The following is a 19,698-nucleotide window of genomic DNA, read 5'->3' as shown; positions in this document are numbered from 1 at the left end:
GGGCTTGTCCGGTCGAGCGTAGGGTGCGCGGAGGAGTGTAGAAGGAGACGCGGTGGTTGATGAGTTTTGGTCCGAGGTTGTGCAGGGCTTTGTGTGTGTGGGTGAGGAGTCTGAAGGTGATCCTCTTGTTGACTGGGAGCCAGTGAAGTTTCTTCAGGTGTCCGGAGATGTGGTGGTGGCGGGGTATGTTCAGGATGAGTTTTGCGGCAGCGTTCTGGATTCGTTGCAGTTTCCTCTGCAGCTTGATGGTGATGCCGGCGTACAGAGTGTTCCCATAGTCCAAGCGACTGGTGACGAGGGCGTGGGTGACGGTCTTTCTGGTGTCGGTGGGGATCCAGCGGAAGATCTTGCGGAGCATGCGGAGGGTGATGAAGCATGCCGAGGTCACCGAGTTGACCTGTCTGGTCATGGAGAGGGATGAGTCCAGGATGAAGCCGAGGTTGCGTGCGTGGTCGGTGGGTTGGGGAGTGCTGCCCAGGGCGGGAGGCCACCAGGAGTCGTCCCAGGCGGAGGGTGTAGGGCCGAGTATGAGGACCTCCGTCTTCTCTGTGTTCAGTTTAAGCCGGCTGTCTGTCATCCAGTTCGCTACTTCCTTCATGCCTTCGTGTAGTCTGGTTCTAGCTGAGGTGGGGTTGTTGGTGAGGGATAAGATGAGCTGGGTGTCGTCGGCGTAGGATATGAGGTCGAGTCCGTGTTTTCGTGCGATGTTCGCCAGGGGGGTCATGTAGATGTTGAAGAGGGTGGGGCTGAGGAAGGATCCTTGGGGGACGCCGCAGATGATCTCTGTGGCTGTGGATCTGAAGGGGGGAGGCGGACTCTCTGGGTTCTTCCGGAGAGGAAGGAGATCCATTCCAGGGCCTTGCCTCTGATGCCGGCGTTGCTGAGGCAACGTATCAGGGTATGGTGGCAATCACAGCACATTGATTACCAGTAGCCCTTAGTCAGGGGTCAGACACCCTCATAAGGGAAGAAAGGTGTACAGATGCACATTGTCACTGAAAAGCTATTTCTTCTGAGATCCGATGATTGCAAAAAAGAGACCAGTGCAACGCGCCTCAAAGCCCGGTCTGCGATTCCTAGTGCAGGAGTCCATTAACCAGGCTGTTGGGCGTGTAATCGGGCACCTCGTGTACGCCACACCCGAAACCAGCCAACTATTGGGGGATAAATAGAAATACAAGATCTGTTAATTAATTCCAAATTTATATGAGCGCCAGGAGCTAATTCAGAGGTTTGTGCGAACTCTGGAGGTAACAGCCTAGCGTGGTATTAGCATTACTCTGTCGTTACCGCCAGCCTGACCTTTACGTACTACTAAGTGGGATAATACCCGGTGGTAGCGGGTTTGTGCACTAATGACAGGTCGGTTTATACACATGATACCATGACCCAACATGTATTTCAATTGTTCACCACAGTTGTTTGGTTGGCACTGGATGGTGACTGTTTCTCTGTGAAGAAACACTCAAAACAACTGCCTGCTCGGTGCATTTGCCCATGCCTGCTTCTAGACCCACTGCACTGCCATATTACAGCCATGACTGGGTCCTGGCCTAATCTACCTGTTCACTACTGCCTGTAGGCAGCGTGCGCTTCATAATGACGCCGGGCGCAATCTTCGACACCGCGCCTTGTGCTTGGAATCCAAACCTCATTGGTACCGTTCAGGAAAGATTTCAGACCTGATCTTCCCTCTAATCACTTCATGCCTGGCCCTTGCAGGTGCAGGAGCAGTTCTCTGTTTATTAGCCCCAAGAAACTCCGCTGGAGTGATCGCCACACCTTACAAAACTTCAAAAATGTATAAATAAATGAATAACTGCTTCTAGAATCAGTTCCCATGCCTATGACTCTTTCTAGACTCAGTGCACCTGTTCATCACTGATTCTAGACCCAGTGAATCTGTCCATCGCTGTTTCTAAGCCCAGTGCCTGGTTCACTGATTCTAGACTCCATGCCCTTGTCCATCACTACTTCTAGGCCCAGTGAACCTGTTCATCACTGATTCTAGAACCAGTGCACCAGTTCATCACTGCTTCTAGGTACACTGCATTTGTCCATCACTGCTTCTAGACCCAGTGCACCTGTCCATCGCTGTTTCTAAGCCCAGTGCCTTTGCTCATGACTCCTTCTAGACCCAGTGCAAATGTTCATCACTGATTCACTGATTCTAGACTCCGTGCCTTTGTTCATCATTGCTTCTAGGCCCAGTGAACCTGTTCACTGATTCTAGAGCCCAGTGCACCTGTTCATCACTGATTCTAGGCCCATTGCTTCTGCTCATGACTCCTTCTAGACCCAGTGCCCCTGTTCATCACTGTTTCTAGACCCAGTGCACCTGTTCATCACTGATTCTAGACCCAGTGCACCTGTTCATCACTGCTTCTAGACCCAGTGCATCTGTCCATCACTGCTTCTAGACCCAGTGCACCTGCTCATCACTGCTTCTAGAACCAGTGCACCAGTTCATCACTGCTTCTAGGCACACTGCATCTTTCCATCACTGCTTCTAGACCCACTGCACCTGTTCATCACTGCTTCTAGACCCAGTGCACCTGTCCATCGCTGTTTCTAAGCCCAGTGCCTTTGCTCATGACTCCTTCTAGACCCAGTGCAAATGTTCATCACTGATTCACTGATTCTAGACTCCGTGCCTTTGTTCATCATTACTTCTAGGCCCAGTGAACCTGTTCACTGATTCTAGAGCCCAGTGCACCTGTTCATCACTGATTCTAGGCCCATTGCTTCTGCTCATGACTCCTTCTAGACCCAGTGCACCTGTTCATCACTGCTTCCAGGCACATTGCATCTGTCCATCACTGCTTCTAGACCCAGTGCCCCTGCTCATCACTGCTTCTAGACCCAGTGCACCTGTTCATCACTGCTTCTAGACCCAGGGCACCTGCTCATCACTGCTTCCAGACTCAGTGCACCTGTTCATCACTGCTTCTAGACCCAGTGCACCTGCTCATCACTGCTTCTAGAACCAGTGCACCAGTTCATCACTGCTTCTAGGCACACTGCATTTGTCCATCACTGCTTCTAGACCCAGTGCACCTGCTCATCACTGCTTCTATAACCAGTGCACCTGTTCATCACTGCTTCCAGGCACACTGTATCTGTCCATCACTGCTTCTAGACCCAGTGCACCTGCTCATCACTGCTTCTAGAACCAGTGCACCTATTCATCACTGCTTCTAGGCACACTGCATCTGTCCATCACTGCTTCTAGACCCAGTGCCCCTGTTCATCACTGCTTCTAGACCCAGTGCACCTGCTCATCACTGCTTCTAGACCCAGTGCACCTGTTCATCACTGCTTCTAGACCCGGTGCACCTGCTCATCACTGCTTCTAGACCCAGTGCACCTACTCATCACTGGTTCTAGAACCACTCCACCAGTTCATCACTGCTTCTAGGCACACTGCATTTGTCCATCACTGCTTCTAGACCAAGTGCACCTGCTCATCACTGCTTCTAGAACCAGTGCACCTGTTCATCACTGCTTCCAGGCACACTGCATCTGTCCATCACTGCTTCTAGACTCAGTGAACCTGCTCATCACTCCTTCTAGACCCAGTGCACCTGTTCATCACTGGTTCTAGAACCAGTGCACCAGTTCATCACTGCTTCTAGGCACACTGCATTTGTCCATCACTGCTTCTAGACCCAGTGCACCTGTTCATCACTGCTTCTAGACCCAGTGCACTTACTCATCACTACTTCTAGAACCAGTACACCAGTTCATCACTGCTTCTAGGCACACTGCATCTGTCCATCACTGCTTCTAGACCCAGTGCACCTGTTCATCACTGCTTCTAGACCCGGTGCACCTGCTCATCACTGCTTCTAGACCCAGTGCACCTGCTCATCACTGGTTCTAGAACCAGTGCACCAGTTCATTACTTGCTTCTAGGCACACTGCATTTGTCCATCACTGCTTCTAGACCCAGCGCACCTGCTCATCACTGCTTCTACACCCTGTACACCTGTTCATCACTGTTTCTAGACCCGGTACACCTGTTCACCACTGATGCTTGGCCAAGTGCACCTGCCCTGTCCCTGCTACTGACTGCTTCTAAACCCAGTGTTACTGTTTGTGACCTAATGCACCTGACCATGACCACTTCTGGACCAAAAGCACCTGATAATGGCTGCTTCTAGAACAAATGCATCGGAGAATGACTCATTCTAGACTTAGTGCGCAAGCTGAATTATTCTAGGCCCAATGCACCTCATAATGACTGCTTCTACACCTAGAGCACCAACTAACTGCTTCTAGGCCCAAGGCAGCCGACAGTGACTGCTTCTAGGCCCAATGCACCTGAGAATGACTGCTTCTACACTTAGTGCACCAACTAACGGCTTCTAGACCCAATGCCCCTGATAATGACTACTTGCAGACCCAATGCACCTGATAATGGCTGCTTCTAGGCCCAATGCACCTGATAATGGCTGCTTCTAGGCCCAATGCACCTGATAATGACTGCTTCTACACCTAGTGCACCAGCTAATTGCTTCTAGGCCCAATGTTGCTGCTAATGGCTGCTTCTAGACCCAATGCACCTGATAATGAATGCTTCTAGAACAAATGCAGTGGAGAATGACTGATTCTAGACCTAGTGCACAAGCTAAATGCTTCTAGGCCCAATGTGCCATATAATGACTGCTTTTAGAACCAATGCACCTGATAATGGCTTCTTCTAGAACAAGTGCGCCAGCTAAGTGATTCAAGGCCAAACATACCTGAGAATGAGTGCTTCTAGGCCTTGTTCACCAGCTACCTGCTTCTAGACCCAACACACCTGCTAATGGCTGCTTCGAGACCAAATGCACTTGAAATTACCTGCTTCTACACCTACTGCACCAGCAAAGTGCTTCTGGGACAATTGCGACTGATAATGGCTGCTTCTAGGCCCAATGCACATGATAATGCCTGCTTGTAGACCTAGTGCACAAGCTAACTGCTCCTAGAACCAATGCACCAGATAATGACTGTGTCTAGACCTACTGCACCAGCTAAGTGCTTCTGGGACAATTGCGACTGATAATGGCTGCTCGTAGAACCAATCCACCAGGTAATGACTGCTTTTAGACCCAATGCACCTGATAACGACTGCTTCTAGACCCAATGCACCTGATAATGACTGCTTCTAGACCTAGTGCACACGCTAACTGCACCTTGAACCAATGCACCTGATAATGACTACTTATAGACCCAATTCACATAATAAAGGTGGCTTCTAGACCCAACACACCGAGAATGGCTGCTTCTGGACCTAGTGCACTGGCTACCTGTTTTAGGCCAAATGCACCTGATAATAACTGCTTCTAGACCTAATGCACCAGCTAACTGCTTGCAGCCCCAATGCACCTGATAATGACTGATTCTAGACCTAGTGCACCTGATAATTACTGCTTGTAGAGCAAATGCACTGGAGAATAACTGATTCTAGACCAGTGCACGAGCTAAATGCTTCTAGGCCCAATGCACAGTATAATGACTGCTTCTAGAACCAATGCACCAGATAATGACTGTGTCTAGACCTAGTGCACCGGCTAACAGCTTCTAGGGCCAATGCAAATGATAATTACTGCTTCTAGAACCAATGCACCTTATAATGACTGCTTCTAGTCCTAGTGCACCAGCTAAGTGCTTCTGGGACAATTGCGACTGATAATGGCTGCTCCTAGAACCAATTCACCAGGTAATGGATGCTTCCAGACCCATTGCACCTGATAACGACTGCTTCTGGTGCCAATGCAAGTGATAATGACTGCTTCTATACAGAATGCACCTGATAATGCTTGCTTCTAGACCTAGTGCACAAGCTAACTGCTTCTAGGCCCAATGCACCTGATAATGCCTGCTTCTAGACCTAGTTCACAAGCTAACTGCTTCTAGGCCCAACACACCGGACTGATTCTAAACAGAATGCACCTGATTATGGCTGCTTCTAGACCCAAGACACCTGATAATGGTGGCTTCTAGATCCAATGCACATGAGAATGACTGCTTCTAGACATAGTACACCAGCTAACTGCCTCTAGGCCCAATGCACCTGATAATGACTGCTTTTAGACCCAGTGACCTGATAACGACTGCTTCTACTTCCACAGACCTGATATGGCTGCTTCTAGACCTAGTGCACAAGCTAACTGCTTCTAGGCCCAATGCACCTGATAATGGCTGCTTCTAGCACCAATGTACCTGATAATGACTGCTTCTTTACCCAACGCACCTGAGAATGACTGCTTCTAGACCACCAGCTAACCGCTTCTAGGCCCAATGCAACAGATAATGATTGCTTCTAGACCCAACGTATCTCCTATTGACTGCATTTGGACCCAATGCACCTGATAATGGCTGCTTCTAGACTCAATGCACCAACTAGTGTATAGCCCCAGTGCACCTGCTACTTACTGCTTCTAGACCCAGTGCACCTGCTGCGGACTGCGTTTAAACCTACTGCACCCACTACTGACTGCTTCTAGACCAACCGCACCTACTACTGATTGCTTCTAGATTTAATGAGCCTTTCTGTCACTGCTTTTAGGCTAAGTGCCTATGACTGATTTTAGGCCAATGCATCTGCTGATGATTGTGTGTTCTCCAATGTGCCCCAGCAAATGGCTGCTCCTAGGCCAAATGCACTTTTGTGAGTGTGTCCAGGCCCTTCAGCTTGCTGAAGAACGCTACTAGATTCAATGTGCCTGCATCTGAATGCGTGACATGCTAACACCTTCTGGGCAGAGAACACCTGCAAACAACTGCTTCTAGACCCACTTCATATGCTACTGACTGCTTCTAAAGCCGGTGCATCATCTGACTGCTTCGAGACCAAGTGCACCTATTTATGACTGTTGCTAATTACAGTTCACTTGCTCTTGACTGTTGATAGAGCCAGTCTGTCTTGAATGACTGCGTCCAAAGCCAGAGAAAGTGGCAGGTGAGCTAGAACGGCAGAGAAACTCTTGTATGGAGATGAGGAAGGTCAACTGGAAGTAAGAGCAATATGGGCGGGCTTTCCCTGAAAAAGGGGCTGGATGTCCCTGTGCAGTTCGGCTAGTCCAGATGACACAGACCTGATGTCCTAGTGAAGTTTGTCTACCTCTGCGGACACAGACTGGATGTCCCAGGGAAGTTCGTCTACCTCTGCGGACACAGACTGGATGTCTCTGTGCAGTTCGACTAGCCCAGAGGACACCGACTGGATGTCCCTGTGCAGTTCGGCTAGCCCAGAGGACACAGACTGGATTTATTTATTTATTTTTCGTAGTTTGATATAGGGTGAACTTGACCCGAAGGTATTAGGTATCAGAGCGCTTTACATGTTCCTAAGCAGTTCAGCTAGCCCAGAGGACACAGACTGGATGTCCCTGTGCAGTTCAGCTAGGCCAAAGGACACAGGCTGGATGTCCCTGAGCAGTTCAGCTAGCCCAGAACACCCTTGCTAGGGATTTCCTTTTTGGCCATGGTCCCCTGGAATCTACCCCCCGTTGGACCTTCTTTTGCTCACCTGAGGTTCTTATGGATTGCAGCCATTCGGCTCTCCAGTTCCCCCAACCCAGTTGGAGATCTTCCGATGAACCTTGAGTAGTGTGCTGACGGCGGAGGCTCGATTAACATGGCCGATGCACGGTGGAGCTGTTTAGGCAGCTATAGAGGAGATTGGCTCTGGCTCTCCCCCTCAGCCATCAGCTACCCAGCCAGACATTGGACATGGTTTGTCCTCGTCTCTCCGCTGTGTTTTCCTCTCCTCCCCCGCCATCAGGCGAGTTGCCGAGGATCTGCTGGCGGCAGTGCCATTTCAGCGGCCGATGAGCAGTGGGGTTCGCATAGGTGCCTGGGGAGGGGTTTCGGCTGGGGATCTCCCCTGCAGGTCGTCCCCTACCCCCCGGGTTTTGCTGCAGTTGCCTGTCCTCTTGCACCGCCTCCCTAGCGACTACGGAGATGCATGAGTCTTGCTTCTCCCATTGGGGTTCAGTGGCGGTGAGTATTGCGGCACTAATGACCAGTGCCCCCGAGCTTGTTTTGCTTCTTGAGTTTTGGGGAGGCGCGCCCTCCTGGTCCCCACTGCTGCCTCCACCTCTTCGGGGCTGTTGACTGACACCCAAATCTGACTTTCCCCTGTTTTTGTGGCATTCTGAATGGCGATGCTACTGCCCCTGGAGCCCGGGTGTGTGTACGTCGACGACTCACTTTGTGATCGGCGGTGTCCTTCCATCTTGTGAAGCCCGGCCGGGATGCTGCGCCGATCCGACTTCGCTACTGGATGTATCCCCGGACTGGGGGTTGCGAATGAGCTGCCCGTCGATCGAATATCAGTGCTAGTAAGTGTTAACGGGGGGAGCCATGGGAGGGGAGGACTGTTTTGTTCTGCCCGACGTCCTGGGGCTGGCATGGGCCTCCCTAGCTGGCGAACACCTGCAGCAACCACGAGACAGGCGGCAGCTTCCCATAGGCCCTCAGTGGAAAACGGCAACCTGTGCCTGGATATAGAAGCGGGGCCCACGGGGATCACAGGGCTGACCCTCTATTTTCTTATGTAACTCGGCACTTACTTTCTAAGCGGAGCTCACAGAACCTGCCTGACTCTTTATTGGCGCCCACCAATGTATTTTCACCTGTATGTGAAGATGTCCCATCTGACAAGGGGGTCCCGATGTCCACTAAATCAATGGGCTTAGGTGAGGAAACAATCCTAAGATCTTGAGACAATACTACCTACAGAGTCTTGGAGATCAACAGACTCGATTTACCTGACCTTAAGATGGCTGCCAAGCTACACTCCCCTTCCTAACCTGCCACCCTTGCCAGCTCCACCAGCCCGTCCCTGGTCTCTAGACTTTTGGGCCCTTGCTAATCCTCATTTTTATCCGGCGGAGTCCGAAATGTATGTCCGATTCCTGGTGGAGTTGCTCCGACAGCTATAGGGGAGACAGGCTCTGGCACCCCGCTATGGCCGTCACCTACCCAGCTGGCCCTCCGATTTATGTCTTGTCGCTGCTGCTGACTCCCCCCCCCCCCCCGTGAACTCCCTGCTCTCCCTGGCCTTTTTCTTTTTTTGTGGATCTTGTTTTTCAAGGTCGCTAATAACTCCTGCATTGAATTTGTAACCTTTCTGTAATTAATGCGATTCTTTTTGTAACTTGTAACACGCTGTTTCCTTATGTAAAGCGCTATGATACCTCCGGGTCTAGCCAGTGCTATATAAAACTCAAATAAATAAAAATAAATAAACACAGACTGGATGTCCCTGTGTAGTTCGGCTAGCACAGAGGACATAGACCAGCTGCCCTAGTGAAGTTCGTCGGGGCATATTAACAACGGCCAGCGATAATTATCGCTGGCCGTGTTTAGCGATAATTATATTATCGCAGGCTATCTCTGGTATTTATCACCCTGGTAGCGCGTTATTAACAACGCGTTACTCCAGGTCGATAAAAATTCCAGAGATGGCGAGGTTATCGCCCTTTTGCAGGGAACATCGCTGGTTTTCCAGCGATGTTCCCTGCAAAAGAGCAAAAACCTTGCTGATACGACCCACAGGGTCGTATCAGCATAATCCACCCCCTATGTTAGGGATGGTTAAGTCAGGAATTTAGCAGACGTTAGGTTTTGGCGAAAACGGCCGTTTTCACCAAAATCGAATGTGTTCTAAAATCATGTGGGCTGCCTTGTAAATATTGCGATGTAAACATCAGCTATATTTGCAAGGTAGTCCATCTTGGGTACGCCCAGTAACGCCCACTTTGCATTTCATTGGGGATGCAAAGTGAGGCGTTGGGAAAAAGGGTGCTAACATGCGATTATGCATGTTAGCACCCTCTTGTAAATAAGGCGCTGGTTTTAGCTCTGCTTTTTTGGCTTTGTAAGCCAAAAAAGCGGAGATAAAGCCCTTGTAAATATGCCCCGTCTACCTCTGAGGACACAGACTGGATGTTCCAGTGAAGTTTGTCTAGCCCTGTGCACACAGACTGGATGTCCCAGTGCAGTTTAGCTAGTCCAGAGGGCACAGACCAGATGTCCCAGTTAAGTTTGGCTAGCCCTGAGGACACAGACCGGAAGTCCCAGTAAAGTTCAACTAGTCCAGCGGACACAGATAGCCCAGAGGACGCACATTCGGTGTCTTCATATTCATGACAAGTCTAGCCACTGTGTTCTGCACCAGCTGAAATCTGTTCCTGGATGTTTTTCGAAGATTCTTTTCCACTTTCCTGTATCGGCAGTAAGATTAGTGGATGCCCCTTTTTGTGTCTGTTCAGAGGCTGCTCTTCAAGGCGGGACGCTCGTTATAATCATCTTAACCGTGTTCCTTCGAGTTGACATTTTTTACCGAATCATATGTTGGACACTCTGTCAATTCATTAGGTGGGTGGATAAGCTTAAACCCTGTTTCTTTTTGGTGATAGTTTCTTTCAGGTGCACCATTGCAGTTTTTAAATATAATAATTCTTAATTTAGATCTATCCTGCTTTATATACAACATCGCTGGAGAGGATTCCCCATTTGATCCCTGTAGTGTACCTCATTGACTTCTGCATTATTTAGGGTTTCTTTTGAATTCTATCTTATCAGATATCTTATTAAACAAGGCTATTTGGATTTTTCTTATGTATGTAACAATTTCCTTCTAATTTCCTTTTCTTTTCCTGTTGCACATTTTTCTATTCTGGTCAGTGTAAGCCAATGGATCCTACAGCTCCATCCCTTTCTCATCTTCCGGGCATTGTATTTACAGGCATCAAGACAACTCTAATTGTGGCTTCTCCTGATGAAGGCACTTTGTGTGCCGAAACGCGCGTAGACACTACCTAGTTTCTAGCCACGTTTTCCACCACTCTTTTTGTGTTGATCCTGATACCATTTGATTTTCAGCCATGTTTGATTCTTTATTTCTATTGTAGTGCTGAACCTATTTTTTGTGAATCATTTATATCTTAATGAAGTAGATTGATCAGCTATTGTAAAATTAATTATACTTATTGATTAAGAAGGTTATTGACATTTTCATCTTTTTAGCTATGAGAATGTGTGAGTAAATGTGGATACGTTTGTAGAATATGTAGTTTATGTTTATGTTTTTTGTATTGATAGAAGAAAATAAAATGCAATTTGTACTTTTCTAAATGTTGTTTCTTTAGTTTATTATGGACTATGGTCTGTTTTTGAATGTTACATGAGTTGCCTTAGGGCTTGCATTTATATTTGGAAGATCCAGATGCCGAGCATTGTAACCTAGTCTGGTGGAGATGGAAGCAGTAAAGATCTCTACTTCTTCCTGGCATGGTAAAAATATACATTATATGTTTCAAACCAATGTCTTCACCGCAGATAGTACATCCATTGTGAGGCTGACATCAACCTTTACTCCAAGTTTTAACACTTTGCACAAGGATAGGTTATTTACAGAGTGAAGGGCGCCAAAGAGAGGCATCCAAGCCCATGTCCGACAGCAAGTTCATAACATTTCAGTTTCTGTTTCTTCTCTTCTGAGTAGAAACATGCACAAAAGGTAGATGAGAGGCAATATGAGTTGATAGCAAGTAAAACGATGCAACGTATATGGGTTGAAAAAATAATCGATAGTCGTTGGTTGAAGTCTTTTGTGTGTCTTTATTTCAAATATGCTTGGTTTTGTGTCTTTGGAAACAACTAACGTATTGCGCCCAAACAAGGGCTTCTTCAGGGAAATAAAAGATGCTGAATGAGTCTTGCCAAGGTAATGGGCATCGATAGAGCGTGGTCAGCGTGAAGCATCCATTGAGGGATGTAGGTTGATAATCAAGAGGCCTCAGGCACTAGACCGCCTGTGTGCCCTTATTTGTGAGGTCTCAGGCCAGTTATTGGCGTCAATGGGCCAAGGTTTCTTCATATTGATGCGATAATTTGTGTTAAGTTCACAGTGTAGCGTGATACGACCCATGTCTGGATACGGGTCGTATCACGCTACACTGTGAACTTAACACACATTATCGCATCAATTTGAAGAAACCTTGGCCTTTTGACTCCACTAACTGGCCTGAAGAAGCCCTTGTTTGGGCGAAACGCATTGGCTGTTTTCAAAGATGCAAAACCAAGTATATTTGAAATAAAGACACACAAAAGACTTCAACCATCGACTATCGATTGTTTTTTCAACCCCTATACGTTGCATTGTTTACTTGCTATCAACTCCTATTGCCTCTCATCTACCTTTTGTGCATGTTTCTATTTGTGAATAAGGGGCAGCTGATCATTTGAGGGGGGCAATATCCATTTATTACACGACTGACCTAGGTAGTGCAGTTTCCTTTAACCCTGCTGCTTTCCCATTTGTTGATTCTTCTCTTCTGACCCTGGCTTCAGTCTCCACCATTCAGTGCCTGATTAAACTGGAGCTTTTATTCTCTTGTGAGGAATGTTTTGCAATGTTTGCCCTACATTTGTGCACATCTGTGCACAGCTGCGCAGAATGCTTACCGTGGACAGACGTTCTATCCTGATAAAAGATTTTTCCTACAATATAGTAGAAATGCTTTATGACTGTGTTTATAACTGATGTGTGTTTGTGTAATGTGTGTGTGTTTCTGTGTCTGCAAGTGACTGCACTGCCTCTACGTGTCTGCTGTCCTACAAGGGTGCCTGCCTGCCTGTGTCTGCACCATCTCTACCTGCCTACTTTTGTACAAAACCACTTGCCCGTGCATTGTTGCTGGCCATTGTTGCTGATGGGTGTAGTCATTGCTGACCGCTGCCTATCGATTCAGTCTGTGGAGCTGAAACTGTTAAAAAACAGTTTAGATCGTGTCTTTAATTGCCAGTGCATCTTCCCGGACTAATGTTTGCATTATGCTGCCAATTAACACACAATATTATAAACGTGCTAGCCAGGCTGACACACCATTCACAACTTGATCTGTTTATCTTTTTGGGTCAATTTGAATCTCCCAATAGTATATGGACCTGAGGATGGCCTTGCGTACTACTGACACTGGAGACTGAAACGTTGACGCTTGCACCACTTCTCACAAATGAATCCCTGGATCTCCAGTTAATCAATGCATTCAAAGGACGGATTCTGTACACAGAGAGAGTGGACTCCACATACATTGATCTATGGTTTTGTAAAAATGCCTTGGAATTACTCTTTTGGTACACGATTAATGTATGCAGGGGTGTTTATTAGGCCTGGGTGTGAAATTCTGCTCCACTCTTGGAGTTTAAGGAGTATTTCCCACCCCACTATCCATATAGCACATGGAGTTCCAGAACTGAGATTTTTCCTTGCACGCCCACGCCAACGTTAATTTGGCGAGTGCTAAATTGGCGAGCGGGAGCACGGAAAATCTTGCTCCAGACCACCTCTCAGCGAGATTTATCAACGTGGGTGGTCACGGATGGCTGCTACTGCTTGCGTTGAGAAACCTTTCGTTCGCATTGAGGAAGCTGCAGATCGAGTAGAAAATCTACTTGAGCGACAGAAAGAAGCCGCGCCTTCTTGCGCTGCGCAAGGTGCCGTTCAAGCTGATTTTCCAGCGCAAGACAAACACCTGCCAAAAATCAGCGCAAATTGCACAGCCTAATGCACTCTGCCGCTTGCGGAACTCCGCATAGTGTTGCAGACTTTTTGGTCACTTTGTAGGGTTTCGCATCCGCAAACTCCACCCAGCCCTACTGTTTATGCTCTATGTGCCCGTTATTCTGCATAAATGTAAGAAAATCCAAATAATATAGTCAAGTTTGTCTAATACTGAAGTTGTGTATGTCTGTTCCCTTTTCTGATTAATTCACATGGTCATTCATTTGCCATTTCTGCATCTGGTTTAATTCTATTTGTCACCATTCTAGGACATTCCACTTATACCAACTCCTGCATTATCGTTTCCAAACAATTCCCTTGTTAGCAAATTACCTTTCCTCACACCTCTACCAACGACTTTTCCTTCCACCCCCAGATTCCTGCGAAGGTGTGCAGTGCGGGGCCGAGAAGGTGTGCAAGATGCTGCAGGGGAGGCCACGCTGCATGTGTGCCCCGGACTGCTCCGAGGTGGCCTCGGAGGTGCCAGTGTGTGGATCCGACGGCAGAACCTATCGAGACGAGTGTGAGCTGCTGGTGGCGCGGTGCCAGGGCCATCCAGACCTCCAACTCATGTACCACGGGGAGTGTAAAAGTACGTAAGGACCTCTGTGTGTCTGTCAATCAGTCAGTCTGTCTCCGTGCATCTGTCTGCACATCTATAGATCCATCTCTCTCTGTATCTGCCAGTCACACTGTCTCTCTACCAATCTGTCTCCATGTATCTGTCTGCACATCCTAGTTCTCTCTCTCTGTCTCTCTCTGTCTCTCTCTCTCTCTCTGTCCTTTCTTTTTCTCTCTCTCTAACTGTCCTCAGCCTCGCTCTATCTGCGTATACCTAGCTTTGTCTATATTTTTGTGTCTCCCCATCTGTCTCAGGCCGTGATTCGAGGTCGGATTTATGGATTTTCCGTCCTCTGTCCGCCTCACTACAAGTGCATTATTTATATCCTATCAGGTTTGTGACAGAGTACCTGTCCACCATCTCTAATCCGGGGCCTCAGTTATGTTAGGAAACCTTTATAGAGTGCTTGACTATCCGTAGAGCTTCGTGGCACTAGAAAGGCTCACAGAAGTAAATATACGTGATCGTTAAGAGCCCCGTAGTGCCCATCACTGATAATTTACCGCGCAGGTGGACAGGAAGTTTGATGAGCTCTGCCAGTGCACCTCATTCCTTACCTACAGCTCCCTCAGACACTCCAGTACTGGGATGACTCAGCTCTGCCGGTGCACCTCATTCCTTACCTGCAGCTCCCCCAAAACTCCAGTACTGGGATGACTCAGCTCTGCCAGTGCACCTCATTCCTTACCTACAGCTCCCTCAGACACTCCAGTACTGGGATGACTCAGCTCTGCCGGTGCACCTCATTCCTTACCTGCAGCTCCCCCAAAACTCCAGTACTGGGATGACTCAGCTCTGCCAGTGCACCTCATTCCTTACCTACAGCTCCCTCAAACACTCCAGTGCTGGGATGACTCAGCTCTGCCGGTGCACCTCATTCCTTACCTACAGCTCCCTCAAACACTCCAGTACTGGGATGACTCAGCTCTGCCAGTGCACCTCATTCCTTACCTGTAGCTCCCCCAAAACTCCAGTACTGGGATGACTCAGCTCTGCCAGTGCACCCGATTCCTTACCTGCAGCTCCCCCAAACACTCCAGTACCTGGATGACTCAGCTCTGCCAGTGCACCTCATTCCTTACCTGCAGCTCCCCCAAACACTCCAGTACTGGGATGACTCAGCTCTGCCGGTGCACCTCATTCCTTACCTGCAGCTCCCCCAAAACTCCAGTACTGGGATGACTCAGCTCTGCCAGTGCACCTCATTCCTTACCTGCAGCTCCCCCAAACACTCCAGTACTGGGATGACTTAGCTCTGCCAGTGCACCTCATTCCTTACCTACAGCTCCCTCAGACACTCCAGTACTGGGATGACTCAGCTCTGCCGGTGCACCTCATTCCTTACCTGCAGCTCCCCCAAAACTCCAGTACTGGGATGACTCAGCTCTGCCAGTGCACCTCATTCCTTACCTACAGCTCCCTCAAACACTCCAGTGCTGGGATGACTCAGCTCTGCCGGTGCACCTCATTCCTTACCTACAGCTCCCTCAAACACTCCAGTACTGGGATGACTCAGCTCTGCCAGTGCACCTCATTCCTTACCTGTAGCTCCCCCAAAACTCCAGTACTGGGATGACTCAGCTCTGCCAGTGCACCCGATTCCTTACCTGCAGCTCCCCCAAACACTCCAGTACCTGGATGACTCAGCTCTGCCAGTGCACCTCATTCCTCACCTGCAGCTCCCCCAAACACTCCAGTACTGGGATGACTCAGCTCTGCCGGTGCACCTCATTCCTTACCTGCAGCTCCCCCAAAACTCCAGTACTGGGATGACTCAGCTCTGCCAGTGCACCTCATTCCTTACCTGCAGCTCCCCCAAACACTCCAGTACTGGGATGACTTAGCTCTGCCAGTGCACCTCATTCCTTACCTACAGCTCCCTCAGACACTCCAGTACTGGGATGACTCAGCTCTGCCAGTGCACCTCATTCCTTACCTACAGCTCCCTCAGACACTCCAGTACTGGGATGACTCAGCTCTGCCAGTGCACCTCATTCCTTACCTGCAGCTCCCCCAAAACTCCAGTACTGGGATGACTCAGCTCTGCCAGTGCACCTCATTCCTTACCTACAGCTCCCTCAAACACTCCAGTACTGGGATGACTCAGCTCTGCCGGTGCACCTCATTCCTTACCTACAGCTCCCTCAAACACTCCAGTACTGGGATGACTCAGCTCTGCCAGTGCACCTCATTCCTTACCTGTAGCTCCCCCAAAACTCCAGTACTGGGATGACTCAGCTCTGCCAGTGCACCCGATTCCTTACCTGCAGCTCCCCCAAACACTCCAGTACCTGGATGACTCAGCTCTGCCAGTGCACCTCATTCCTTACCTGCAGCTCCCCCAAACACTCCAGTACTGGGATGACTCAGCTCTGCCGGTGCACCTCATTCCTTACCTGCAGCTCCCCCAAAACTCCAGTACTGGGATGACTCAGCTCTGCCAGTGCACCTCATTCCTTACCTGCAGCTCCCCCAAACACTCCAGTACTGGGATGACTTAGCTCTGCCAGTGCACCTCATTCCTTACCTGTAGCTCCCCTAAAACTCCAGTACTGGAATGACTCAGCTCTGCCAGTGCACCTCATTCCTTACCTGCAGCTCCCCCAAACACTCCAGTACTGGGATGACTCAGCTCTGCCAGTGCACCTCATTCCTTACCTGCAGCTCCCCCAAAACTCCAGTACTGGGATGACTCAGCTCTGCCAGGGCACCTCATTCCTTACCTGCAGCTCCCCTAAAACTCCAGTACTGGGATGACTCAGCTCTGCCAGTGCACCTCATTCCTTACCTGTAGCTCCCCCAAAACTCCAGGACTGGGATGACTCAGCTCTGCCAGTGCACCTCATTCCTTACCTGCAGCTCCCCCAAAACGTCAGTACTGGGATGAATCAGCTCTGCCAGTGCACCTCATTCCTCACCTGCAGCTCCCCCAAAACTCCAGGACTGGGATGACTCAGCTCTGCCAGTGCACCTCATTCCTTACCTGCAGCTCCCCTAAAACTCCAGTACTGGGATGACTCAGCTCTGCCAGTGCACCTCATTCCTTACCTGCAGCTCCCCCAAACACTCCAGTACTGGGATGACTCAGCTCTGCCAGTGCACCTCATTCTTTACCTGCAGCTCCCCCAAACACTCCAGGACTGGGATGACTCAGCTGCCAGTGCACCTCATTCCTTACCTGCAACTCCCCCAAAACTCCAGTACTGGGTGACGCAGCTCTGCCAGTGCACCTCATTCCTTACATGCAGCTCCCCCAAACACTCTAGTACTGGGATGACTCAGCTCTGCCAGTGCACCTCATTCCTTACCTGCAGCTCCCCCAAAACTTCAATACTGGGATGACTCAGCTCTGCCAGTGCACCTCATTCCTTACCTGCAGCTCCCCCAAACACTCCAGTACTGGGATGAATTAGCTCTGCCAGTGCACCTCATTCCTTACCTGCAGCTCCCCCAAAACTTCAATACTGGGATGACTCAGCTCTGCCAGTGCACCTCATTCCTTACCTGCAGCTCCCCCAAACCCTCCAGTACTGGGATGACTCAGCTCTGCCAGTGCACCTCATTCCTTACCTGCAGCTCCCCCAAAACTTCAAAACTGGGATGACTCAGCTCTGCCAGTGCACCTCATTCCTTACCTGCAGCTCCCCCAAACACTCCAGTACTGGGATGACTCAGCTCTGCCAGTGCACCTCATTCCTTACCTGCAACTCCCCCAAAACTCCAGTACTGGGATGACTCAGCTCTGCCAGTGCACCTCATTCCTTACCTGCAACTCCCCCAAAACTCCAGTACTGGGATGACTCAGCTCTGCCAGTGCACCTCATTCCTTACCTGCAGCTCCCCTAAAACGTCAGTACTGGGATGACGCAGCTCTGCCAGTGCACCTCATTCCTTACCTGCAGCTCCCCCAAACACTCCAGTACTGGGATGACTCAGCTCTGCCAGTGCACCTCATTCCTTACCTGCAGCTCCCCCAAAACTTCAATACTGGGATGACTCAGCTCTGCCAATGCACCTCATTCCTTACCTGCAGCTCCCCCAAACACTCCAGTGCTGGGATGAATCAGCTCTGCCAGTGCACCTCATTCCTTACCTGCAACTCCCCCAAAACTCCAGTACTGGGATGACTCAGCTCTGCCAGTGCACCTCATTCCTTACCTGCAGCTCCCCTAAAACGTCAATACTGGGATGACTCAGCTCTGCCAGTGCACCTCATTCCTTACCTGCAGCTCCCCCAAACACTCCAGTGCTGGGATGAATCAGCTCTTCTAGTGCACCTCCTTCCTTACCTGCAGCTCCCCCAAACACTCCAGTACTGGGATGACTCAGCTCTGCCAGTGCACCTCATTCCTTACCTGCAGCTCCCCTAAAACTCCAGTACTGGGATGACTCAGCTCTGCCAGTGCACCTCATTCCTTACCTGCAGCTCCCCCAAAACTTCAGTACTGGGATGAATCAGCTCTGCCAGTGCACCTCATTCCTTACCTGCACCTCCCCCAAACACTCCAGTACTGGGATGAATTAGCTCTGCCAGTGCACCTCATTCCTTACCTGCAGCTCCCCCAAAACTTCAATACTGGGATGACTCAGCTCTGCCAGTGCACCCGATTCCTTACCTGCAGCTCCCCCAAACACTCCAGTACCTGGATGACTCAGCTCTGCCAGTGCACCTCATTCCTTACCTGCAGCTCCCCCAAAACTCCAGTACTGGGTGACTCAGCTCTGCCAGTGCACATCATTCCTTACCTGCAGCTCCCCAAAAACTTCAGTACTGGGATGACTCAGCTCGCCAGTGCACCTCATTCCTTACCTGTAGCTCCCCTAAAACTCCAGTACTGGGATGACTCAGCTCTGCCAGTGCACCTCATTCCTTACCTGTAGCTCCCCCAAACACTCCAGTACTGGGATGAATTAGCTCTGCCAGTGCACCTCATTCCTTACCTGCAGCTCCCCTAAAACTCCAGTACTGGGATGACTCAGCTCTGCCAGTGCACCTCATTCCTTACCTGCAGCTCCCCCAAAACTTCAGTACTGGGATGACTCAGCTCGCCAGTGCACCTCATTCCTTACCTGCAGCTCCCCCAAACACACCAGTGCTGGGATGAATTAGCTCTGCCAGTGCACCTCATTCCTTACCTGCAGCTCCCCTAAAACTCCAGTACTGGGATGACTCAGCTCTGCCAGTGCACCTCATTCCTTACCTGTAGCTCCCCTAAAACTCTAGTACTGGGATGACTCAGCTCTGCCAGTGCACCTCATTCCTTACCTGCAGCTCCCCTAAAACTCCAGTACTGGGATGACTCAGCTCTGCCAGTGCACCTCATTCCTTACCTGCAGCTCCCCTAAAACTCCAGTACTGGGATGACTCAGCTCTGACGGTGCACCTCATTCCTTACCTGCAACTCCCCCAAAACTCCAGTACAGGGTGACACAGCTCTGCCAGTGCACCTCATTCCTTACCTGCAGCTCCCCCAAAACTCCAGTACTGGGATGACTCAGCTCTGCCAGTGCA

At 49.7% G+C, this 19,698-nt stretch overlaps 1 protein-coding gene across 1 annotated transcript in view; it reads left to right on the top strand.

Annotated features, from left to right (window-relative positions):
• Positions 1–19,698, top strand: part of FSTL3 (follistatin like 3) — a 74,136-nt gene that overhangs the window by 27,088 nt on the left and 27,350 nt on the right. Inside the window, exon 3 of the mRNA XM_085637582.1 lies at positions 13,941–14,156. Within this exon, the coding sequence (XP_085493708.1) occupies positions 13,941–14,156 (216 nt within the window). The remainder of the gene's footprint in view (positions 1–13,940; positions 14,157–19,698) is intronic.

This window comes from Triturus cristatus, chromosome 12 (genome assembly GCF_964204655.1).
Source record: "Triturus cristatus chromosome 12, aTriCri1.1, whole genome shotgun sequence".
Taxonomy (NCBI): Eukaryota; Metazoa; Chordata; class Amphibia; order Caudata; family Salamandridae; genus Triturus; species Triturus cristatus.
Note: the sequence above shows the minus strand (reverse complement) of the source record. Positions and strands in the feature narration are given on the sequence as shown.